A 27,534-nucleotide genomic window follows, 5' to 3' on the forward strand; every position below is an offset into this window, starting at 1 on the left:
AAATCCTGCTTAACAGACTGCAGGAGTACTGTGGCATCAGTGGATCAGTCCTCCAGTGGTTCGGATCATTCCTGACTGACAGAACACAGAGAGTATCCCTAGGCCCTATAATGTCCAAACCTGCACCTCTACAATTCGGGGTGCCACAAGGATCAATCCTATCTCCTCTGCTGTTTGAAATCTACATGTTGCCACTCGGTACACTTATCCTACGTCATGGCCTGACGTACCACTGCTACGCCGATGACACACAGCTATACCTGTCCTTCAAACCTGGTGGAATAGACCCTACCCCAAAAATAAACTCTTGCTTAGCTGAGCTACAGGCATGGATGAATGATAACTGGTTGAAACTGAATGCTGACAAAACTGAGGTCCTGTTTGTCCAAAGCCAGCACTCACCATCAAAACAGCTCTATCCTAAAGCAACACCAATCAGGATTGGGAATTCAGACATAAACAGCTCCACCTTGTGCGCAGCCTTGGCGTACTAATCGATGGGGAATTGAGTTTCAGAAACCAAATTTCATCTGTTGTTAAATCTTCCTACTTTCATCTGAAGAACATTGCAAAGATTAAACATCTGATTCCCCCAGAGGATCTTCCAACCCTAGTCCACGCCTTCATCACATCACGGCTGGACTACTGCAATGCCCTTTATGCTAACCTCCCCAAAAAGGACCTGCGTCGCCTGCAATTAGTGCAGAATGCTGCTGCCAGATTGCTAACAAACCAGCCTCGCCACTGTCACATTACACTGATCCTTCGCTCACTGCACTGGCTACCAGTAGAATGGAGAATATTCTTCAAGATTGGACGGCTGACATTTAAATCCCTGCACAATCTGGGCCCTGGATACATGAAGGACCTGCTGAAGCTGCACCACACCTCTCACAACCTCAGATCAGCAAGTTCTATAAACTTGGTCACTCCCAGAGTGCACCTCAAAAAATCTGGAGATAGAGCCTTCTGTCATGCTGCCCCTACTCTTTGGAACTCCCTGCCACACCCAGTAAAGACAGCACCATCCCTGGAGCTATTCAAATCCAGACTGAAAAGCCACCTGTTTAGCCTGGCATTTCCATACTTATAAAATTCTTCCTTTGTACCACGATGGTCGGAGCCATGCTTATGCGCTTTGAGTCCCACGGGAGAAAAGCGCTTTACAAATGTTATTTGTTGTTGTTGTAAAAAGTAAATAAATAATCCTACAAATATGTAAAGTCAAACAAAAAGTAAGGTCTCATATATATATATATATATATATATATATATATATATATATATATATATATATATATATATATATATAATATATTGTATATGATCAAGTATAAGTCTCGAAATTAAGGTCTGATTCACTTCATAAAAGTATAGGGGTCGACTTATACACGAGTCACGAGCAACACTGAACACACTGAGTTATGTGTGTATTAATAGTGATATTCCCATTTGCAACAATTTTCCCAGTGGTGTGATACTTTGAGAAAAGGAAATGCCAAGAAAATGCAGGTCTGAAATTCCTGGCCACAACAATTTACAAGGAAAGGGAGGAAATACTGGGCTGCATAAAAGGGAGTGAATAATTGCAGCAGTTGGGGGCCTGGAGGAGGTATTGGCTGCACTTAAAGGGGAACTGAAGAGAGAGGTATATGGAGGCTGCCATGTTTATTTCCTTTTAAGCAATACCAGTTGTCTGGCAGCCCTGCTGATCCTCTGCCTCTAATACTATTAGCCATAGCCCCTGAACAAGCATGCAGCAGATTAGGTGTTTCAGACTTTAAAGACAGATCTGACAAGACTAGCTGCATGCTTGTTTCTGGTGTTATTCAGATACTACTGCAGAGAAATAGACCAGCAGGGCTACCAGGCAACTGGTATTGATTAAAAGGAAATAAATCTGGCAGCCTCCATATACCTCTTACTTCACTTCCCCTTTAAGGGACATGAGGGGTTAATGTCTGCAATACTTCATGCAGTGCAGTCCTTAACCCTTCCTGTGCCCCAGTGTAGCCATTAAAGAGACACTGAAGCGAGACTAAATCTCGCTTCAGCTCTCATATATAGCAGGGGCACGTGTGCCCCTGCTAAAACGCCGCTATCCCGCGGCTAAACGAGGGTCCCTGACCCCCCAACCCACCCCCCGCAAACCTTGGTCGGAAATCTGGTCGCAGATTAGCCCTTCCTAGAGGCAGGGCTAACGGCTGCAGCCCTGCCTCACAGCGCGTCTATCAGACGCGCATCGCCGCTTTTCCCCCGCCCCTCTCAGTGAAGGAAGACTGAGAGGGGCGGAGGAGAGGCGGAGATACGCGCTGACAGACGCGCGTGGGGCAGGGCTGCGGCGGTTAGCCCTGCCCCAATGCGGAAGCGCTCCCCGCATTACGGAGGGGATTTGGGGGGACAGGGACCCCCGGTAAGCCGCGCTATAGCGGCGTTTTAGCAGGGGCACCCGTGCCTCTGCTATATATGAGGTCTGAAGCGAGATCTATTCTCGCTTCAGACTCTCTTTAACTTTGCTGGGTATACTTATACTTGAGTCAATAAAAAATGCCAGCTTTAGAGGGTTGAATATTGGAGTCGACTTATACATGGGGTCAACTTGTATTTGAGTATATACAATATATATATATATATATATATATATATATATATATAGATAGATAGATAGATAGATAGATAGATAGATAGATAGATAGATAGATAGATAGATACACACATACAAACAGTAAGGCCCCTTTTACACTTAACAGAAATCACATGCATCATGTGGGATTGCGATTTTGCATTGGTCACACATCTATCGTATTTCAATAGCATTGCATTGAAATTGTGTTTTTCTAGGCACAGTTTTGTACTTGATTGTTCTGTGTTTTTAACCCTCTGGGCGATACAATTATATCGCCCAGGAGGTGGCGCAGCACTATTTTTTAAATTTTTTATTTTTTAAATCATGTAGCGAGCCCAGGGCTCGCTACATGATAGCGCAGCGCAGCGGCATGCCCCCACCCACTCCGATCGCCTTCGGCGATCAGAGTAAGCAGGAAATCCCGTTCAGAACGGGATTTCCTGCTCGGCTTCCCCGGTCGCCATGGCGACGGGGCGGGATGACGTCACCAACGTCATGGACGTCGTGACGTCAGAGGGAGTCCCGATCCACCCCTCAGCGCTGCCTGGCACTGATTGGCCAGGCTGCGCAAGGGGTCGGGGGGGGGGGCTGCGCGGCACGGTGAGCGGCGGCGGATCGGCGGCGATCGGAAGTTACACGCAGCTAGCAAAGTGCTAGCCTGAGAAATCCTCCTGCGCGATATACCCCGAGCTCAGCTCGGGATTATCGCTCAGGAGGTTAAGACAGTGCTGCATTTTTTTTCTGTGCAAATCACATATAATAAAAGTCAATGTAAATGCAAAAAATATGTGAAAATTCACGTGAATTTGAAATTACATATTTTTTTTATGTAAATATTATTGGTATGTACAAAAATATCGCAATTTTAAAAATTACAAGCAAAATACTGCAAAACGCAAAATTGTAAAAGCAGAAAAAGGCAACCCAAAATCACAGAGATAAATGTGAAGGCTGCCTAAAGATACAGACAAACAGATATTGTTAACACAAAGCTTTATTACTCCACACAGAAATATGCCAACTTCAAGTCCTGAGCGTAACATATACACGATCTATAAAAATCAAGGTAATCTCTCTCAACACAAAGGACAGTACACACCCTGCAGCCTTGGAAGTCAATTACGGGCAATGAGTTGCATGGTGCCATAACCTTGCCCCCTGGTGAAGACTGCATCACTGCCACATCTTGGGTAAACCTTGGCTTTATGGCTCACTGTAGGTGGACCCTGCAGATGGCTATCTGAGACAAAAATATTCATGTAGTAATTGGGAGACATCCTACATATCATGATGAAGTGATAACTATACTATGCTTCTCTTCTGCATGTGGAGGGGGGGGGGGGGGGAGGTTCTGACTGGATAGCAGAGTAATTTGTACAATTGGTATTTTCCCTCCACAATACTTATATTGCTCTTTAAACTGACAATTTTTATTTTATTGGAGTTGGTTTTTCTGACACTACTGTTGGATGGACTCATCTCAATAACTGCAGTATATGCATGATGTGACAAAAAAAATAAAAGGTTTTTGCCTTGCATTTGTATAGACCTCCAAGGTTGCAGGATCTGATTCTTAGGGTGCCGTCATAATTTAATTTTGTGAGCCAATCAAATGCTGAAAAGTTAGTTTAAAGAGGAGATGAAAATTAACTCCTAGGCGAAAACTCAGATTAAAACATTAATTGCATGTGGACCCAGAGGCCATATACAATTCACTTTTTCTCATGAGTTTTCTCCTAGGAGCAAAAATTTCATCTTTGGTTTAAAAAAACTTTTTAGCACTTTGTAATGGAAAAAGTACCAAAAATTGTTGAAAAAAGTAACGTCAAAATAATTTTGAGCATTTGTTTGCTTGCTTGTGGTTGAAAAGGTATTTTATTTACAAGTTATGAAAATATCACCTAGGAGAAAAAGTGAATTGCATATGGCCCCAGGAGCCCAATGGTGCGATTTCACTAGTATAAGTTGGTATATTGGTGTAGACAAGTTTATGCTCACAAGAGTAGATGGCAAAAACTTGCAACCACCGTCAGGACCTGCAGGACATAACCGCCCAAGCTTGGTATTCCAGGTCTGCTGCTCAGGTAATGGTTGGTCAGTCTCATTGGGGTTTTCTGAGGGTACGTAAATTGTTCAAAAAACTATGAACCCCTAAAAGATTATGGACTTTCTAAAAGAAACATAGGTGGAGGCGCTTTAGAATACTATCACAATCACTTATGATTTGTAATTGAGTAGCAGGAGGCCATGCCTCTTCTGAAGGACAAACACAGTTTACTGGAATAAAAACGTTTATTCGTTCAAGCACATAAGGACAACACGTTTCGTGAGTGTGTGCATGCTTCTTCAGGTCAATAACAGTGCCTACAATAAAAACATACATATGTATATTCTGACGATCACTATTTACAACATTGCCAAAAACATTTCCAATCACGAGTCAAAATGTATGTTCTAATTGGCCTGCATAAACATAAACAATAATAATTACACCAACGGACCAACAGTGCTATACATTCTTAAAGGACTTACGAGGCCAACCTATACAAAAAAAAGTAAAAAAAGTTAAGTACCTGCGTCTCTTTAATAGACACGGAGGACGCCATCCACGCCCTCCGTGTCGTTCCGCCGGGTCCCCGCCATTTAATAGCCCCCCCCGGCCGGTCACGACCGCAGGGCCCGGGTCGGGCTCTCCTGCCTCTGCCAACATGGCCGCCGGAGCTGGCCGCGGCTGCGCAGTCCGCACAGCCACGAGTGCGGCTGCGCAGCTCTAGGGCCAACCCCCCGATCCACGCTACTGTAGTGTGGATCGGGGGGTTGGCCCTAGAGCTGCGCAGCCGCACTCGCGGCTGTGCGGACTGCGCAGCCGCGGCCAGCTCCGGCGGCCATGTTGGCAGAGGCAGGAGAGCCCGACCCGGGCCCTGCGGTCGTGACCGGCCGGGGGGGCTATTAAATGGCGGGGACCCGGCGGAACGACACGGAGGGCGCGGATGGCGTCCTCCGTGTCTATTAAAGAGACGCAGGTACTTAACTTTTTTTACTTTTTTTTGTATAGGTTGGCCTCGTAAGTCCTTTAAGGGGCTCATACACTCAGCCGATTTTCCCGATCGATCGTTTGCAAATCGGATGGCCAATCGACTGATGGATTTCCATCGAACTGGCAGGGTGGAAAATTTCGGTCGATCTGATGAGATTGCTTATCAGTTTGCATTGGCCTTAATGGAAATCTGATGCCAAAAAAATGCCATCAGATCGAATTTCAATAGATTTCAAACTGAAATCTATTGGAATTCTATCCTGGTTAAAATGTTCTAAAAACGCATTCAGATAGATCATCAGATGCATTTCTTATCTATCTGCTGCCAATCTGACGAGTGTATGGGCACATTTACTGGTGTCCAATACAAAAGGTATTTTGTATTGGTATAATTGGTATAAAGGTATAATCGTTTTTCGAAAGATATACTAACTGTGTATGTGACGTCCGCTACAAGAATCATACAGTGACTTGTCATAAACAGACTTTGGTGCAATTCTTAAAGTTGTCATATGCATATACACCAACATATGAAGCATAATTCATCTAGTGCGGGGGTGCCCAATAGGTCGATCGCAATCTACCGGTAGATCGCGACCGCCTATCTGGTAGATCGCGGCCATGTGGCCGCGTCACATAACATTTTGCGGCCGGTGTAATATCAGAATGGACAGCCCGGAAGCTCCCTTCCTCACTGAGTATCACGCATGCTCAGTGGGAAGTTAGACATAATTTTCCAAAAATATCTCCACTTCCACACCTCCTACACTCCCGAAATTTTCAGGGTAGGGAGGGGACTCCCCGATCTAGCTCTGTGCCGAATTGCAACCCCCGAGCCCTGATTACAGCAAACCTATCTCGGGAACCAGCGGGGCTCGGGGACTGTAATTCGGCACAGAGTCCCTCCCTACCCTGAAAATTTCGGAAGTGTACGAGTGTGCGGAATCGGAGATATTTAGGACGTTTTACGTGGCTGCACAATTTAATGGGAGGCAGGCTCCTACTGTGCATGCGGGACTGCCCATTCTGTCACTACATTGGCAGCTCCCGTCAAATTCTGCTGTCGGCCGCTAGCCAATAGAGAAGCAGGAGAGGCGGCGCGGCAGTGACATCATGGCTGGGGGTGGCGCCGAGCACAACGTAACTACGCACGGAGCCCGCCGCCCCCCGCCGGAGCGTTCCCTCAACCACTGCTCTGCACTCCAGCCTGCCGCAGCTGAATTAGGGAAGACAAGAATGAGCCACACCGCCGCTGAAAGGGAGGTACGTGGCACCTTCGCTACCTACACTGAGGGCACAGCTACCTGGCTACCTACACTGAGGGCACAGCTACCTGGCTACCTACACTGAGGGCTCAGCTACCTGGCTACCTACACTGAGGGCACAGCCACCTGCTACCTACACTGAGGGCACAGCTACCTGCTACCTACACTGAGGGCACAGCTACCTGGCTACCTACACTGAGGGCACAGCTACCTGGCTACCTACACTGAGGGCACAGCTACCTGGCTACCTACACTGAGGGCACAGCTACCTACACTGAGGGCACAGCTACCTACACTGAGGGCACAGCTACCTGGCTACCTACACTGAGGGCACAGGCAGCTACCTGCTACCGACACTGAGGGCACAGCTACCTGCTACCTACACTGAGGGCACAGCTACCTGCTACCTACACTGAGGGCACAGCTACCTGGCTACCTACACTGAGGGCACAGCTACCTGGCTACCTACACTGAGGGCACAGCTACCTGGCTACCTACACTGAGGGCACAGCTACCTACACTGAGGGCACAGCTACCTGGCTACCTACACTGAAGGCACAGCTACCTACACTGAGGTCACATCTACCTGCTACCTACACTGAGGGCACAGCTACTTGCTACCTACACTGAGGGCAAAGCTACCTGCTACCTACACTGAGGGCACATCTACCTGCTACTTACACTGAGGGCACAGCTACCTGCTACCTACACTGAGGGCACATCTACCTGCTACTTACACTGAGGGCACAGCTACCTGCTACCTACACTGAGGGCACAGCTACCTGCTACCTACACTGAGGGCACAGCTACCTACACTGAGGGCACAGCTACCTGCTACCTACACTGAGGGCACAGCTACCTGGCTACCTACACTGAGGGCACAGCTACCTGGCTACCTACACTGAGGGCACAGCTACCTGGCTACCTACACTGAGGGCACAGCTACCTGGCTACCTACACTGAGGGCACAGCTACCTGGCTACCTACACTGAGGGCACAGCTACCTGCTACCTACACTGAGGGCACATCTACCTGCTACCTACACTGAGGGCACAGCTACTTGCTACCTACACTGAGGGCAAAGCTACCTACTACCTACACTGAGGGCACATCTACCTGCTACTTACACTGAGGGCACAGCTACCTGCTACCTACACTGAGGGCACAGCTACCTACACTGAGGGCACAGCTACCTGGTTACCTACACTGAGGGCACAGGCAGCTACCTGCTACCGACACTGAGGGCACAGCTACCTGCTACCTACACTGAGGGCACAGCTACCTGCTACCTACACTGAGGGAACAGCTACCTGGCTACCTACACTGAGGGCACAGCTACCTGGCTACCTACACTGAGGGCACAGCTACCTGGCTACCTACACTGAGGGCACAGCTACCTACACTGAGGGCACAGCTACCTGGCTACCTACACTGAGGGCACAGCTACCTGCTACCTACACTGAGGTCACATCTACCTGCTACCTACACTGAGGGCACAGCTACTTGCTACCTACACTGAGGGCAAAGCTACCTGCTACCTACACTGAGCGCACATCTACCTGCTACTTACACTGAGGGCACAGCTACCTGCTACCTACACTGAGGGCACAGCTACCTACACTGAGGGCACAGCTACCTGGCTACCTACACTGAGGGCACAGCTACCTGGCTACCTACACTGAGGGCACAGCTACCTGGCTACCTACACTAAGGGCACAGCTACCTGGCTACCTACACTGAGGGCACAGCTACCTGGCTACCTACACTGAGGGCACAGCTACCTGGCTACCTACACTGAGGGCACAGCTACCTGGCTACCTACACTGAGGGCACAGCTACCTGCTACCTACACTGAGAGCACAGCTACCTGGCTACCTACACTGAGGGCAAAACTACCTGGCTACCTACACTGAGGGCACATACACCTGGCTACCTATAATGAAGGGACCTATATCTAGCGGAGGGACCAATACCTGGCTACCTATACTGCAGGGACCTATACCTAGCTACATATACTGGAGGGGCACTTGTACCTGGGGGCTGTTCAGGACAGCAGGGGGGGGGGGGGTTGGAGTCTGCAACATTTGGAATGTTGGTAGATCTCCTGGACTGCTTTAAAGTGGCTCGCGAGCCGAAAAAGTGTGGGCACCCCTGATCTAGTGTATAATATTACTGCAGTGTTTGTATATTATAGTGTGCTATTAAGACTCAAGGCATTGGAGGTCCAGTTAGAATTAATACAGTGCTAGTTCCCAGCTGTAAATACTGATGCTGGGTGCTAGTAGTGCAAGGGTTAAGGAGTGCTATAGTGCAATAGCTTTAAAATGCTAATGCAGTTAGAAGTTGTTAGTAGGATTGACTTACAGGAATGACAGGGCCAGGAGCCAATGAAAACGGCTCCTGCCCGGCTCACAGTGCTCTGCCATCATAGAGACAGCAGGGCTGCTAATTGCGGCGGGTGGAAATCGGCGAGAGTGGCAGTGTCGGGCGGGGACTCGCAGTGAATGGGACGTAAAGTTTACGTCCGGTCAGAACCGCAGCGCCACCCGCCCGACGTAGATTTATACTGCGGCGGTCCGCAAAAAGTTAAACTCATGCATAGTATTGTGTTTCAGGGCTCTTTTAATCACTGAAATCAATCTCTGACACCTGTGATAATTAGTTTGCTAGGTGAGCAGAAGTAAAGGAAAAACTATCAAAGAAGGATGTGGCACATTAAAGGGGAACTGAAGTAAGAGGTATACGGAGGCTGCCATATTTATTACCTTTTAATCAATACCAGTTGCCTGGCAGCCCTGCTGGTCTATTTCTCTGCAGTAGTATCTGAATAAGGCCCAGTGCACACCAGGCGGATCCGCCTGAAAATCCGCGTGGCTAATGTATCTCTATGGACTGGTGCACACCGGCGGTTTGAGGTTTTTACCAAGCCGCAAACGTGCCTCTTGCTGCACGTTTGCGGTTTGCTTAAAACCTCAAACCGCCGGTGTGCACCAGCCCATAGAGATACATTAGTGACGCGGATGCTGATGCGGCCGGTGAACACCCGGCGGATCGCATCAAGATCCACCCGGTGTGCACTGGGACAAAACTCTGTAATCCGCACCCAAAACAGCTAGCGTTTTGTGGATCTGCTAGCGGTTTTGGTGTGCACTAGGCCTAAAACCAGAAACAAGCATGCAGCTCGTCTTGTCAGATCTGACTTTAAAGGGAACCTTAACTGAGAGGGATATAGATATTTCCTTTTAAACAATACCAGTTGCCTGGCACTCCTGATCTCTTTTGCTGCAGTAGTGGCTAAATCGCAGACCTGAAACAAGCATGAAGCTAATCCAGTCTTCAGTCAGAGCACCTGATCTGCATGCTTGTTGAGGGGCTGTGGCTAAAAGTATTAGAGACGCAGGATCAGCAGGGGAGTCAGGCAACTGGTATTATTTTTAAAGGAAAAATCCATATACTTCTCAGTGTAGGTTCCATTTAAAGTCTGAAACACCTGATCTGCTGCATGCTTGTTCAGGAGCTATGGCTAATAGTATTAGAGGCAGAGGATCAGCAGGGCTGCCAGGAAACTGGTATTGCTTAAAAGGAAATAAACATGGCAGCCTCCATATACCTCTCTCTTCAGTTCCCCTTTAAGCAGACCACCATTTTCAAGCAATATGGGAAAGAAAAAGGCTCTCTCTGCTGCCGAAAAGCATGATGTAGTTGAATGCCTTGAACAAAGTATGAAAACCTTTGCTATTTCACAAAAACTAAAAGGAATTCTTGGAGTTGTAAAAGACAAAAATTTAGATACCTTGGCAGAGGGAAGCCTTAGGACTCTGCAGAGACTTCCCCTATCCCTCTGTTCCAGCAATGGGAACCCAGGAGCTCATTTGCACTGTGCATGTGGCGCTAAACCGGTTAGTGAGCCTAAAGACATAATGGGCGGAAACCACGGAGTTAAGTGGTTTGCGCCCATACACTGCGCACAGCCCAGGGCAATGCTTGCGCAGCCGGTAATAGTGTGTGGTGCAACAATAACGTCGCACCCGCTGCCCTGTAAACGAAAACGGCAATAATACGCCGTTTCGGGGGCACCCGATGTGCTGTTTTTGTTTACAGGGCAGCGGGTGCGACGTTATTGCCGCACCGCGCACTATTACCAGCTGCGCGCGCACTTCCCTGGGCTGTGCTCGATGTAGGTTTGCGGGCTATTAGTGCGTGCAAAGCTACTTTTCAGGCACTAAGTGGCTGTTCACTCCGGGGCTATCACTCGCGCTATTCATCAGTAAGTGCCGTTTTGCTGTACCAGCAGTCCCTGGTCCTTAAGGCAGGGGTCACATTTGTCTTTCAGTTTCTACACTTTTCAGAAAACTGAAAGACAAGTGTGACCTCTACCTTACAACAGCTAATGTAATTTATAGAGAAAACTGACAAATTGCGCAAGATGTCAGTTTTTTTTTCTGCATGCGAAATCTGCATGAAAGTGTGACCTTGCTTATTGATTAACATGAGTTCTCAGTTGAAGTCAGTTTTTCTGTGCAGAAAACGCGTACGAAAGCCAGTAAGTGTGACCCCTGCCAAGGATACATCCAGGGAAAAACAAAAATCCACTTACCTGGGGCTTCCTCCAGCCCCTGGCAGCCGTCCTGTGCCCTTGCCGCAGCTCCCGGTCTTCTCCGCTGCAGAAGCTGACCTCGCCAGGTCAGCTTCTTCTGCGCTCCACCACTGACATCATTAGCACTGCAGACGGGCCGCTCTACACTGCGCGTGCACCCTCTATGACGCACTCGCCAGTGCGCCGCCTGTCTTCGGGAGGGCTCAGCACCCGAAGTCCCCTCGGTGTGGGATGAGAACGGAGGAGCCAGCGCAGCACCGGGAGAGGGATGACCCATTAGGACCAAGCGTTCCCTCTCCTTAGGTGAGTATCTGCCTTTCTTTTTTTTTTTAAACCAGGGTTACATTAGCTTCAAGGGGCCAGAGACAGCTTGTATGGAACAGGTGTAGCCTCCCTGGCGGTATGGACGAGCTGAGTTCGTCCAGCAAAAACTTGCAAAAAACGTTAATGACGAGCTGAGCTCGTCCATGCCGACAGGGAGATTTCCTGTTTCTCTGCCCCGCCGGCTGCATTTTTTTCTTATCAGAGGGATTCCCCAGGATGGCTGGATGCCTGACTGCACGCTGTGGGTAGCGATCTGTGCTACCCACAGCGTGCAGAACAAGCATCCAGCCACCCTAGGGAATCCCTGGGCAGCCAGCGGGGCAGAGAATGTGCGGGGGATCCCCCTTGTATGTGGAGGCTGTGCTGGCGGGGGATCCCCCTTCTATTGTGGCTTTTGCGGGCGGGGGGATCCCCCTCTGTGCGGGTGGGGGGATCCCCCTTCTATTGTGGCTGTTGCGGGCGGCCTATCCCCCTCCCTCCCGATGTCCCCCCTCCCGATCTCCTCTCCCCCCCCTCTCTAAGCCCATTGAGTACAGATCGCTACCCACAGCGTGCTGGGGGGGGGGGGGGGGAGGATCGGGAGGGGGACATCTGGCTACCTATAAATCTGGCTAAACACCTGGCTCACTATATACCTGGCTAAACATCTGGCTCGCTATATACCTGGCTAAACATCTGGCTCACTATATACCTGGCTAACTATACTTGGATAACTATACCTGGCTGCACATCTGGCTAACTATACCTGGCTGCACATCTTCTACCTATACATCTGGGTATTATACTCACCATTGGCATGCTGATCCCTCGTCGCGTACCTCTGATAGCTTCCCCAGTGTCTTCTTCCATGTCCCTTGGCGGATTTTGCTTCTTCCTCAGCGATCACATGTCCCCCGTTGATCGGCGTTGATGACACCAGGGTCACACAGCGTCATCAACATCTTGCAGAAAACACTTTTTTTTTAAATTGAATTCAATACAATAATCTGTATTAAATTTAATATAAAAAAAAAATTGGTTGCAAAAAAAAAATGGTTGCAAATTATTGGAAATTAATTGAAACACTTTTTGCACGGAAATCCTGGGGAAACTGAATGCCAGGGTGGTTAACCATACCTCACAACGTTTTGGCCTTTAGAGGTTACAAAAGCTCTTCCCAATGTAATGCTATGGGGTTTTTTACAAAACCTCATTGCTCCAGTGTGCACAGACACATAGGATAACATTAGCAGCAGATTTAAAAACTCAAAACGCTCAGAAAAACTCCTCTGGTGTGCACCAGGCCTTTGAGATGAGAAAGAGGGACACAAGTCACGCCCCTATCACACCCCTAGTCCCGCATACCATAAAGATTTCATAAGAAAATTATGTTGTTTCATAATTCAAACCACACTGGTCCTTTCTATCCTGGTTCATTTTCCTTCATATTAACATTTTATAATTAGTAATATATCAATTTAAAGGATGGGAATAAAGTTTAGACACATTTTTAATAGAGAAATACTATATATATATATATATATATATATATATATATATATATATATATATAGATATATAGATATAGATGTATATATATAGAAAGAGGAACAAATGAGGAGGAAAGAGGGACAGGGCTCCCGAACAGGGACCGTCCCTCCAAAAGATGAAAGTTTACACAGAGGAAATACAAGCCAGCGTCGAATTTCCTAATGCCACAGAACTGTACAAGTCACTCGCTGCATCCTAATAATCGGCTTCCTAAAGAAAATTCCTGGCTGTATTTGCACACCTGCCCTGAGGTCACCCGCAGTTGCTCAATTGTGTGTCTGCCTCACGCCCCGGAGCTGTGGCTGGAGGTGCGGCAGGGAAATGACACAGGAGAGGCGAGAGGGCTGCGGGCGGCGGGAAGGTGGCGCGAATCCCCACGGGAGCCGCGGCCGAGCAGGTGGGAGGAGAGGACGGAGCTGGGCCAGAGAGAGAGGGTGAGGTGTGGCGTCTCGCCAGTTCCCCGGGAGCGAGCATGGTGGCCACGCTACAACTTTTACCAATATAACAGGTGTGTGCCTGTGACTGTGAGGCGAGCGGCGTGCAGTGCATTCATCGCTTCCACACACTGCAGGACGCCCATCCGGGGGAAGCCGCTGCTTTACGCTGCGGGGATGCCAGAGACGTCAATCTAGAGGGGGAGATACTTTACACAATACAGTCACTATGACGGAGGAGTTGTTCTGTAACGTGGTGTCTATTATCATCAAATGTCGGGACTGTGAGGAAAGGTAAGTTACCAGCACTGCTACATGTCGGCACATGGCTGATGGCTCCTATGTGTCCCGGCCTCGGGACTCTGTGGCCCAAATTGCGTTTGTTTTTTGCTGAAATGTGGCCCAAATTGCCTTTGTTTCTGCTAAAATGTGGCCCTAATTGCGTTTATTTTTTGCTAAAATGTGGCCCAAATTGCGTTTGTTTCTGCTAAAATGTGGCCCAAATTGCGTTTGTTTCTGCTAAAATGTGGCCCAAATTGCGTTTGTTTCTGCTAAAATGTGGCCCAAATTGCGTTTGTTTTCTGCTAAAATGTGGCCCAAATTGCGTTTGTTTTCTGCTAAAATGTGGCCCAAATTGCGTTTGTTTTCTGCTAAAATGTCATTTTTCATTCATAAAAATAGTGTACAGTTGCGATAGCAGTGCAGAGATTTTCCGAACTAGGCTGTCTGTAGGCAGGCGGTAGGCTTGCAGAAACACAGGAAGCTGCCGAGTTGATACATTTCTCCGTGTTCTGCTCTGCAGCTGCCTGTGAGGTCTGTCTCCATTAAGTTAGCATGGTTATCGCCACATCCGAGGGAGAGGTATTCCCCCGTCCTCATGCTGCTTGCGTTAATTTTTATGAATTGACATTTTGTGACTTTTTTTAAGATAATCACTGCACAAGGTGGTAATTTATCGCTCTTCTTCGGGAATGTCAGCTTTTCATGCAGAAACAGCTTTTGTGAATGGAGATTTTGCCAAGTGGTCGGTAAAGTCAGCTGTTTTCAGCATTTCCGCATGCGGGAATGCTTTATGAATGATAGCCATTGCTGGATGTTATGCTGGGCATACACTGATCCAATTATGCGCCGGTGCATCCCCGCTCGTCCGCACGGATCGATTCACGCTTGTCCCTGCCCGCTCTCCTTATCAGCCGCTCGATTCCCCTCTATTGTCCACCGGCGGGCATTGAGCGGGGAATCTATCCGGCAGGTCATCGGACCTGTCGGATATTATAAATCGAGCCATCAGCGGCTCGATTAATAAGGAAACAAACTGTGTATGCCCAGCATAATGGACATTGGCTACGTTGCTCGGTGTATGATTCCCAAGTCATTAGAAAAGGCTGGTGTGTGTGTGTGTGTGTGTGTGTGTGTGTGTGTGTGTGTGTGTGTGTGTGTGTGTGTGTGTGTGTGTGTGTGTCTGCACCTGTACTCCTGACTCTGCTTACCAGCAGGCAGAGAAGTACAGTAACTCTTGGCAACCAGGCAGCTTGATTACACTTGTTCCCAGCTAATGAAGGCTAATAAGTGGCTGCTGGGGCACTGCACAACACTTGTATTTCTTGCTTAATCTCATTTAATTAGACTAATAATGCGCTTTAATAACCTGCCTTGTTTAAGAGGTAATTGCAGGTTAGTAGAGCTTTTGTCTCTGTGGAGCACATGATCTGCATTCTGCACATGTTCTTGTATGGGTGTTAAGCATCCATGTTTTCCAAGCAAAGTGTATATGTCTGCCTTCATGAAAGCAAGAAGTAGACACACTGCAGATTTATTGCAGGATTTGTATTAGCTGGAACAAATATTATTATTATTAATAATTTATTTTAAATGTTATGCTGTTGCGTATCTTCTAGATCAAGGCTGCTTTAAAGGAATACAGAGGTGGGGGAGGTCATATTTACTTATCTGAGGCTACTTAGGTAGGGCCACAGCAATAAAATATACATACCTGGGGCTTCCTTCAGCCTGATCGCACCCATGCCATCCTCTTCTGACTGCCCGTTCACCCCAACCGGCCCTGGAAAATACTGTAGTCGGCGCATGCGCAGTCTGGCCAGATGCGCTCCTCTGTCTTTCTCCCCTCGCTGGCAGTGTTCTGCGCAGTCACAGAACGCTTCCAGCGACTAGATTGCGCCGGGTGCACATGGCCAGGCCGCGCATGCGCAGTTTGTCCCGGACCGGAGGACTTTCTAGGCCAATTGCGGGTGAACGTGGAGTTAGAAGAGGATGGTGTAGGAGTGATCAGGACAGGAGGGGGAGTAGGAAGCCCCAGGTATAAATATTTTATTGCTGTGGCCCCATTTCAGGATCCCTTTAAGCAGTTCACGAGGACTTTTAACTGCATATGCGTAGAGCGCTTCTGCAGTCAATGAGGCGCGTGGACGGGCATGCGCAGTAGCTGGATGTTTAGGAGTGGAGAGCAGCACTATGGAGAGGATCAGAATTACAGCAAGGGACGTAATAGACTGTAGAAGACTGAGATAGGCACCAGGTAAGTAAAACTGATCAGTGCCCCCTCCCAGCTCAGTATTCTTTTAAGGAAAAAAAAAAATACACGCCTGACCACATCAGTATTTAGATCGGTGGTTTTTCTTATTGCCACAGCTATAGAAGTGGCTGTGCATTCAGGATTTGTGGATCCCTTATGGTGCCCATACATGGTACAATAAAAATGTTCGATTTTCCAACTTTTTTTTTTTTTTTTTTTTTTTTCTAAAAGAAAAATGAACAAGTATCCTGTTTTTTTATTATTATTATTATTATTATTATTATTATTATTATTATTATTATTATATTTGGTAAAAAAAAAATAAAAAATGAAAACATTGTACCATGAATGGACACCATTAGGCTGAGTTTCCTTTTGTGTGATTTCTGTCACAAATCCGGATGTGGAATTGCAGCCCGTTTACAATTTTGATTGTTCAATCTTGCCAAATCTATGTAGTAGAAGGGTCAACTGAGTGAATACTATTTGCACAAATACTTCAGGTAGTAGTTTGTATTACATTGATGGGGTAAGTTTGTACAATCAAGATGGTATCATTAGTGGTCACCTCCTAGCTCTCATCAAGCTGTGGCCTGCCCACTGTGCTGATTTTATGTGGTCTCTTTCTCTGGTCTCTCAATCCCTCTGATTGGGAATGGAAGTGCTGGAACAATCCTAAATGGCAGACGGTTCACTTATGAGCTGCACTTGGCCCCCTTACAACTGAGAGTCCCAGGGGTGGAAATTTAGGGATGGTAAGGTTGTTCAGATGCAGCCTTGCTGTCCCATGTATACCATATACACTGTATACTCTGATTTATTTTATTTTTTTGTTTGTTTGTTCTTTTGATATTATAATGCCCCCAGAGCACAATCTTGGTTAGTACAATACAATAACATTTCTATAGCGCTTTTCTCCCGTAGGACTCAAAGCGCTTAGGCTCTCTCAGATTCAGTAATTGGTAGTAGGATCAAGTATTCACACAACAAAAGTTATATTTCTGCAAATGCCAAACTGAACAGGTGGGTTTTCAGTCTGGATTTAAACATGTCCAGGGATGGAGCTGTCCTGATCTGTTGAGGTAAGGAGTTCCAAAATGTAGGGGCAGCATGACAGAAGGCTCTGGGACCAAAAGTTTCCAAGTGGACTTTGGGTATGACTAGATTATTAGAACCTGTGGATCTGAGAATGCGGGGATTGCTACGCAGCTGCAACATTTCATGTATCCAGGGCCCAGAGTATTCAGTGATTTAAATGCCAGTAGGCCGATCTTGACTAGGACCCTCCATTCTATAGGTAGCCAGTGAAGGGAGTGCAGGACTGGCGGTCACAATACATACCTGGTGTCTAGTGGCCATCCCCTTCTTCCTTCCCCTCCAATACAGGGTACTTGGTGTCCCCTCCCTCTTCTATAGCATGATTTCCTGTTGTCTAGTGGCTGTCCTCCCTGCTCTTGCAGAGTGTACTGGCAGTGCAGGCCATGTTTTCCGATCCAGGGCTGGATACATTGCATGTGATATCTCCATGTCTTCCTTTGCGTTGGATCCGGCTTCTAGTGTTTCGTTTGCTAAACAGTAGAGGCACAGATGGTGGACAGGTGACAGTGGCCTGATCCTGCAGTTGATCAATTACTGTATTATATAAGATGCACCTAGGTTTATAGGGGAACAAATATATACTAAACCTGGTGTGTCCATATTTCAGGAGCATCTTGTAGATGTTCTCCCCCAATGATTGTGTCCCCCATTGTGCTCCTATCTGTGACACATTTGCCCTTTTCTCCCATTAGCTGCCTACCCCCACCCCCATGTATCCTCCTCCTGCCCCCCTGTCCCATGTATAGTTAGCAGAAGCTGCAGCACCGGCGCACCTAATCACTAGGGGAGCCGTGGGAACCATGGATGAGTTGGTGCTACCGCCTCTGTTAATTATACACCGGGCGAGGGGGCAGGGGAACATACATGGGGAAGTGGGCGACCGGGGGGGTTAAAGAAGCAAACACGGGGGACAATGCTGGGAGTTCCTGACTTTGCAGCGGGTCAGCAATTTGTGACGGTGAGTGTTCATAATTAGGGGATTCCCTGCATTCTGCATATAAGACACAGGGAGAAAAAGTGTGTCTTATATGGTGGCAAATATGTTAATTCCTGACTGGAAATGGATCTGGGAGTAGAAGTGGTTTTACTATCTCGCACTGCTCAGTTTCAATCACATTTCTTTCATGTTGTCCTAATACTGTACAGCGTTTAATACATTTTTGTTAAGTTCCATGGTTTATATAAAATTGAGTGTCTAAACAATAACATAAAACGGACAGACTAGGCCTTTATTTGCTGTCTGTGGACATGAGGATGAGCAAAGGGTAGCCAGGAGTGGCAACCAAGTGGTAAGAAGATGGGCTGAGCAGCTCACTAAAGCCCGTCACACTTGGTGAAAAGAAGAAAATAGGACAGTTCATATCTTCTTTAAAGTGTACCATAGCTGAAGAAAAAAGAAAAATAAATACTTACCTGCTTCCTCCAGCCCTATAAACACGTATGAATCCCTCGCCGTCCTCGTGCGGTCTTCCGTTCAGCCGCGATCAGGCCCAGTAACAGGCTCAGTCGCGTCCATTCTGAGTCTTCTGTGTGGACCTCCCACGGATGTGCAGAAGTTCCAGACTGTACCAAACTGAGACAGTTAGCGGGGATGATTGCATCTGAATGGCAGACCGCATGAGGACAGCGAGGGACTAATGTTTTTATGGGGCTGGCGGAAGCCCCGGGTAAGCATCAATTTTTCTTATTTATTCAGCTCTGATTTACTTTAAAGGGCTTCCGAGGCGAACCATATACAGTGGTTTGCAAAAGTATTCGGCCCCCTTGAAGTTTTACACATTTTGTCATATTACTGCCACAAACCTAAATCAATTTTTTATTGGAATTCCACGTGAAAGACAAATACAAAGTGGTGTATACATGAGAAGTGGAACGAAAATCATACATGATTCCAAACATTACAAATAACTGCAAAGTGGGGTGTGCGTTATGACTCGGCCCCCTTTGGTCTGAGTGCATTCAGTTGCCCATAGACATTGCCTGATGAGTGCTAATGACTAAATAGAGTGCACCTGTGTGTAATCTAATGTCAGTACAAATACAGCTGCTCTGTGACGGCCTCAGAGGTTGTCTAAGAGAATATTGGGAGCAACAACACCATGAAGTCCAAAGAACACACCAGACAGGTCAGGGATAAAGTTATTGAGAAATTTAAAGCGGGCTTAGGCTACAAAAAGATTTTCAAAGCCTTGAACACCCCACAGAGCACTGTTCAAGTGATCATTCAGAAATGGAAGGAAGATGGCACAACTGTAAACCTACCAAGACAAGACCGTCCACCTAAACTCACAGGCCGAACAAGGAGAGCACTGATCAGAAATGCAGTCAAGAGGCCCATGGTGACTCTGGACGAGCTGCAGAGATCTACAGTTTAGGTGGGGGAATCTGTCCATAGTACAACTCTTAGGCCACATACAGACATCAGACCATAGTCTTTGGAAAATGAAAGATCACAGACCAATCTTACTACCCTTCCTGTAGTATAAGAGCCATACTCTACACAGTCTTTTCTATGGAGCTGAACTCCACATCAGGAAAAAATCTTTGCAAGATGCTGCACACACAGATGCTGTACAGACACAAAAGATCAGTATCTGCAAAAGATCTGTTCCTGCCAAAAATCCATTCCTGCAAATTGCAATGATAGTCTATGAGATCTGCAGATCATCATACACACATGATTTAACTGACAATCATCTGCAGATCAGATCCACCAGGATGGATTTTCAGATCTGCAGATCTGCAGATGAATGTCAGTTAAATCATGTGTGTATGATGATCTGCAGATCTTATAGACTATCATTGCAATTTGCAGGAATGGATTTTTGGCAGGAACAGATCTTTTGCAGATACTGATCTTTTGTGTCTGTACAGCATCTGTGTGTGCAGCATCTTGCAAAGATTTTTTCCTGATGTGGAGTTCAGCTCCATAGAAAAGACTGTGTAGAGTATGGCTCTTATACTTCAGGAAGGGTGGTAAGATTGGTCTGTGATCTTTCATTTTCCAAAGACTATGGTCTGATGTCTGTATGGTGGCCTTAAGGTGGGTACACACGTCAGGTAAAAGTCTTTGGAAAATGAAAGATCACAGACCAATTTTACCCCCTTTCATGTAGTATGAGAGCCATACTCTACACAGTCTATTCTATGGAGCTGAACTCCCCATCAGACAGAAATCTTTGCAAGATGCTGCACACAAAGATGCTGTACACATGCAACAGATCAGTATCTGCAAAAGATCAGTTCCTGCAAAAGATCCGTTCCTGCAAACCGCATTCATAGTCTATGATATCTGCAGATCTCATCATACACACCTTGTTTAACAGACAATTATCTGTAGACCAGATCCACCAGGTTGGATCTTCAGATCGGCAGATAATTGTCCGATCTGCAGATGAATGTCCATTAAACAAGGTGTGTATGAGGATCTGCAGATGTCATAGACTATGAATGCACTTTGCAGGAATGGATCTTTTGCATGGATTGATCTTTTGCAGACACTGATCTGTTGCATGTGTACAGCATCTTTGTGTGCAGCATCTTGCAAAGATTTCTGTCTGATGGGGAGTTCAGCTCCATAGAATAGACTGTGTAGAGCATGGCTCTCATACTACATGAAAGGGGGTAAAATTGGTCTGTGATCTTTCATTTTCCAAAGACTTTTATCTGACGTGTGTACGCACCTTTAGTCATGCACTGCACAAAGTTGGCCTTTATGGAAGAGTGGCAAGAAGAAAGTCATTGTTAACAGAAATGCATAAGAAGTCCAGTTTGCCACAAGCCATGTGGGGGACACAGCAAAGAAGGTGCTCTGGTCAGATGAGACCAAAATGGAACTTTTTGGCTAAATGCAAAACTCTGTATGGCAAAAAACTAACACTGCGCATCACTCTGAACACACCATCCCCACTGTCAAATACGGTGGTGGCAGAATCATGCTCTGGGGGTACTTCTCTTCAGCAGGGACAGGGAAGCTGGTCAGAGTTAGAGATGTTGCGAACCTCTGATTTTCAGTTCGCGAACCTCCGCGGAAAGTTTGGTTCGCGAAAAAGTTCGCGAACCGCAATAGACTTCAATGGGGATGCCAACTTCAAAATTTTCAAAAATTTCTACTGGCTGGAATAATGTTAGAAAACATGTTTCAAGTGTTCTAATACCTGGCTGGCCCTCCCTCTGCCTGGCTGGGTCTCATCTGCCAGGGAATTCCAGTATTTCAAAAGCCAGCTAACATACCGTGGCTGGGGATTGAACCCAGGTATCAGTGTATGGTAGGTAACTAACATATCCATTATACCACCAACACTTCTAGCTGAAGCTAGCTGCAGCTAGCCTAGCATGTACAATTTATGCTCAGTCCAAAAGAAAAATAACATTTATATCATGCTTTTCTCCTGGCAGACTCAAAGCACCAGAGCTGGGGATTTAACCCAGGTATCAGTGTATGGTAGGTAACTAACACATACATGCTAGGCTAGCTACAGCTAGCTTCAGCTAGAAGTGTTGGTGGTATAATGGATATGTTAGTTACCTACCATACACTGATACCTGGGTTCAATCCTCAGCCACAGTATGTTAGCTGGCTTTTGAAATACTGGAATTCCCTGGCAGATGAGATCTGCCAGGGGTAGATGGAGAGGAGGGAGGTGGGAAGCAGCTGTCCCTTAACTAATTAGTGTAGGCAGACAAGTGAGTCAAATGGTATAAGGACCTTGCTTGGGGGGGGGGGGGGGGGGGGGCTCCAGCAGTGAGAGCAGTGTGTTTGGCAATAATGTGCCTGCTGACTGTGATGTAGAGGGTGAAAGTTTTGCTCAATAGAGCTTTATGGGGCGAATTGAACTTCCGCGAACGTGAACCCCCAAAGTTAGCCTGGAACCGTTCGCAGGCGAACCGTTCGCGACATCTTTAGTCAGAGTTGATGGGAAGATGGATGGAGCCAAATACAGGGCAATCTTGGAAGAAAACCTCTTGGAGTCTGCAAGACTTGAGACTGGGGCAGAGGTTCACCTTCCAGCAGGACAACGACCCTAAACATAAAGCCAGGGCAACAATGGAATGGTTTAAAACAAAACCTATCCATGTATTAGAATGGCCCAGTCAAAGTCCAGATCTAAATCCAATTGAGAATCTGTGGCAAGATCTGAAAACTGCTGTTCACAAACGCTGTCCATATAATCTGATGAGCTGGAGCTTTTTTGCAACGAAGAATGGGCAAGGATTTCAGTCTCTAGATGTGCAAAGCTGGTAGGGACATACCCTAAAAGACTGGCAACTGTAATTACAGCAAAAGGTGGTTCTACAAAGTATTGACTCAGGGCTGAATAATTACGCACACCCCACTTTGCAGTTAGTTTTTTTTTTTTTAAATATTTGGAATCCTGTATGATTTTCGTTCCACTTTTCACATGTACACCACTTTGTATTGGTCTAACACGTGGAATTCCAATAAAATTGATTCATGTTTGTGGCAGTAATATTACAAAATGTGGAAAACTTCCAGGGGGTCGAATACTTTTGCAAACCACTGTAATCTATAGTTTACTCATCTGGGGCTCATCACCGCAGCTCCGGTGGTCCTCTGTGTCCCCGCTGGCTGGCTGCAATGATCGCGACCCGCCAGCAGGGTCGACCCTTCTGTGAGTCCACATCATCTGCCGCATACTGCACAGAAGAGCCAACCCCGTCGGCAGGTCGTGATCATTGTAGCTGGCCAGCGGGGACACAGAGGACCACCTGAGCTGCGGTGAGAGACTGAGACAGCTGCGAGGAGCTGGAAGAAGCCCCAGGTGAGTAAACAATAGTTTATATAGTTCGCCTCGGAAGCCCTTTAAGCTGTGGCAGAAGAATTTAACTTACTATGTTGCTGCCTGTTGCCAACACTCTGTCAGTAGGAAAGTCCAGAGGTGGAGTCGGCACACCATCAATAATTCAAATGCGCTTGATAAAAGGTGCAGAGGTGGTGACATAGGTAAACAGTACTGCTGCACAGGAGCAGAATGCTCTTGCCGATGGTAGCAAGACGGGGGAGTGCTCCTGCGCCGACTGGTCACGACTGGTGGATTTTCCGGGGCCAGTTGCGGGCAAAGGAGAAGACAACTGAGGACGACGAAGGGGCTGGAAGAAGCCCCAGGTATGTATACATTTTTTAAAAAGCCCCATCTCAGGTACATTTTAAAGCACACCTGAAGAGAGGAATTGCATGTTGTTTCTTTTATGCCTTTGGTACACCATACAATTTTCCCATCCGTTCGACTAGAAATTTCCCGTTCCATTATTTCCAGCATTTCTGATCAAGAAAGGGATTGATGTTGTACAGTATAGATCTCAAAATCGTTCCCTTTCTCAATCGGAGGCACATTGGACATGATGGAAATTATCGAACAATGGAAAATGTGAATTGTGTGGTGTATAATCAGCTCGGGACAGCGGAAGTGAGAATCTATGCCACATCTGTAGCTCTCTATCTGTGACGTGTAGATTCTACACTGCAGCTTTACACATTTGTGAGCTGATTACTGTGGCTTCCTCCTGTGAGTAAAGAGTGAAGCAGTTAGTTTTGGCACTGAGCGACGAAAGTAGTCGCCACAGTAGCAGTAATGTTATACTGTGTGGGGTGCTTAAGGGTGATTCAGGGTTCTGACCGGACCCCAAATTACATCAGTCGTTGCAATTGGAGGGGGAATAGTATTTTACGCTACTGGGGATTTGGGGGCGGCGGGAGACAAGAGGATCCGATCGAGGCTGCGAGGGCACAGGATGGCTGCAGGGCGCTGGTAGAAGACCCAGGTGAGTAAAACTTTTTTTTTCTCTTTTTTTTTTTTTTTTTTTTTTTTCTCTTTTTTTCTTTTTTTTTTTCTACCTTAAAAGGCAGCCATACACTGGTCGATGTGCCATCAGATCGACCAGCTGACAGATCCCTATCTGATCGAATCTGATCAGAGAGGGATCGTATGGCTGCCTTTCCTGCAAACAGATTGTGAATCGATTTCAGCCTGAAACCGATCACAATCTGTTGTGGTGGTGCTGCCGCCGCTCCCCCCGCCGGTATACATTACCTGAGGCTGGCTCCCGGGCGTGATGTCCCCGTCATGTGGCACCTCCGGCTCCGGCATCCGCATAGAACTTAAGCTATCACACCAGTGACAGCGGAAGTTCAAATAGAGCGCCCTCTAGTTGTACTTCCGCTGTCACTGGCATGACAGCGGAAGTTATACGAGGATGCCAGAGGTGCCATGACGGGAGCAGTGACGGACGGGATGCCCGGGAGCCAGCCTCAGGTAATGTATACCGGATCGGCCGCCGCTAGCGACGCGCTCCCTACCCGCGGGCGATCGAGGGTAATTTCCCGCACGGCACGATCGACGGACCGATCCGATTTCGGGAGGAAATCGGATCGGCGGGTGCGTGTTGCGCGAACGATTGGCAGCAGATTCGATCCCAGTGATCGAATCTGCTGTCGAAACTGCCGCAAATCGGGCCAGTGTATGGCCACCTTAAGTGTCACTTTAAATCCTGGGCCCTCAATAGGATGTGCACAGCTTCTCTTGCTTGTGTGTACATATTTTAGCAGCCATTTTGGTCTGGTTGTACTCTGTAGCTCTCTTGCTCCTGTGCCAGTGTAGTCCATTTATATAATGGTGTGAGTAGTGCAATGTACTACTGCTTGACTTAGGTGCATGCATGTATTCTTTAGAACAGTGTTTCCCCTAATCAGCTCTGCTGAGACACTAATTGCCTCACCTGTGCATGTTTGTGGTTTTCTGCAAAACGTGCACTGTTGGTGGGCCTTGAGGACAGGGTTGGGGAACCAGGGCTGTGGAGTCGGAGTCGGGGCAATTTTGGGTGCCTGGAGTCGGGAAAAAAATGCTCCGACTCCTAATGAATTTAAACTGTAATTAAAATAGAAAATGTGATAAAATGTTCTATTTCTCAGATAATAGTCATCATAAATAATTTATACATGCAGTAATAGCTGTGCTTAGTCCACAAAAATGAAATAAACCAATCAAAATGAGTTACTTGTGCTGCTTCAATAAAGCAGTCCCCGTATTTTTAAAGTCAGATATACACATCTGATTGTGACTGTATATAACACACACACACACACACACACACACACACACACACACACACACACACACACACACACACACACACACACACACACACACACACACACACACACACACACACACACACACACACACACACACACACACACACACACACACACACACACACACACACACACACACACACACACACACACACACACGGTCAATGAGATGGAAATAATTCTGCGTTGATGCAGTTATGCAAATGATCTCTTTGCTCATGAAATCAAATAATTTGCTATGTTAAAATTTGGTTTGGTAACTACGAATTAAAGGGTACCTGAGACTGATTAAAAGAAAAGGTTTATACATTCCTGGGGCTTCCTCCAGTCCCCTTCAGGCTAATGTAGTCGCTGTCCTCCTCCACCACCTGGATCTTCTGCTATGAGTCCTGGTAATTCAGCCAGTCAGCCCAGTCTGGCCACATGCCGCTTCCACAGCCAGGAGAGTTCTGCACCTGTGCAATAGTGCTGCGCAGGTGTAGTGCGCTCTCGGCGGCGGAGTGTGTGCATGCGCACTACGCCAGACTGGCTCAAGTACCTGGACTCATAGCAGAAGATCCAGGTGGCGGAGGAGGACAGCGAGGGATTTATTAGCCTGAAGGGGGCTGGAGGAAGCCCCAGGTATGTATAAAACTTTAATTTCATCTGTCTCGGGTTTACTTTGTTACACAGTAGTACTATACTCTACATATGCACTCTCCACAGAGCTGCAGGAAATCCACTGAGAATGTTGTGCACATTAAACACAGAGGTGTTGTCTATCACCCATAAACCTGGTTCAGATTGTGCATGAAGAATGTGTTATAGAGGAAGAATCTTCTTATTCCCCTGCAGAGTACCTGCACATCACTCTTACATGTACCCACAGTTACATTGCCTAGGGCCTGATAGATGTTCTTTGTTCCGGGCTGTACTTTTTACAAGTACTCTTACCAAGGACTAGTTTTAGTCTATGACTAAAGGGAATAAATATGGCAGTCTCCATATCCTTCTCATTTCAGTTGTCCTAAAGGTAGCCATACACTGGTCGATTTGACATCAGATTCGACAAACAGATAGATCCCTCTCTGATCGAATCTGATCAGAGAGGGATCGTATGGCTACCTTTAGGCAAACAGATTGTGAACCGATTTCAGCCTGAAACCGTTCACAATCTGTTGTGGTGGTGCTGCCGCCGCTCCCCCCGCCCGCATACATTACCTGCTCCGCCGGCGAGACTCCAATCCCCAGGTCTCCGCTGTCTTCTCTGCTCTGGTCTCCAGGTCCAGCATGCTTTACTTCTTCCTGCCCGGCAGGAAGTTTAAACAGTAAAGCGCCCTCTACTGTTTAAACTTCCTGCCGGGCAGGAGAAACTAAAGCATGCCGGAGACCAGCGCGGACATGGAGCAGCGGTGACCGGGGGTAGTCGCGCCGGCGGAGCAGGTAATGTATTGCCGCTCTATTGCGTCGGTCGTCGGGCACTCAAACACCGCTAACGACGCGCTCCTTACCCACGGGCGATCGACGGTAATTTTCCGCACGGAGACTAAATGGATCGAAATTCGGCGTGTAGCGCGAACGATTGGCAGCAGATTCGATCCCAGTGATCGAATCTGCTGTCGAAACGGCGGCAAATCGGGCCAGTGTATGGCCAGCTTAAGCGTTGGCAGTTAAGAGACGAATTTCATGTTACATACTTTTCAATCAACAAGATTGTAATATGCAAATTAGAGGAGTCTGAGTCGGTGGAATCCTAAATTGAGGAGTCGGTGGATTTTTGTACCGACTCCACAGCCCTGTGGGGAACTCTGCTTTAGAATGCTAAAAACAGATGACCTCGATGTGGATTTCAGGTATGAGAGCATGAAATGTTTGCTGACTGGTGTGGGTAGAGGAGGGACCCTTTTGAAATGGAGGGAACCTAAACGCAAGTGAAAGGGTTTAGTACAGAATGCTTGCATGCAAACCATTTTGTTAGAGCATATCCTCCATTAGTGC

The 27,534-nt window shown here is 47.1% G+C and overlaps 1 protein-coding gene across 1 annotated transcript in view; it reads left to right on the plus strand.

Annotated features, from left to right (window-relative positions):
* Window positions 1-13,741: 13,741 nt before the first annotated feature.
* LOC137519047 (spindle assembly abnormal protein 6 homolog) overlaps window positions 13,742-27,534 on the plus strand; it is a 103,261-nt gene continuing 89,468 nt past the window's right edge. Inside the window, exon 1 of the mRNA XM_068237669.1 lies at window positions 13,742-14,107. Within this exon, the coding sequence (XP_068093770.1) occupies window positions 14,043-14,107 (65 nt within the window). The 5' untranslated portion in view covers window positions 13,742-14,042. The remainder of the gene's footprint in view (window positions 14,108-27,534) is intronic.

This window comes from Hyperolius riggenbachi, chromosome 1 (assembly GCF_040937935.1).
Source record: "Hyperolius riggenbachi isolate aHypRig1 chromosome 1, aHypRig1.pri, whole genome shotgun sequence".
In the NCBI taxonomy this organism is placed as follows: domain Eukaryota; kingdom Metazoa; phylum Chordata; class Amphibia; order Anura; family Hyperoliidae; genus Hyperolius; species Hyperolius riggenbachi.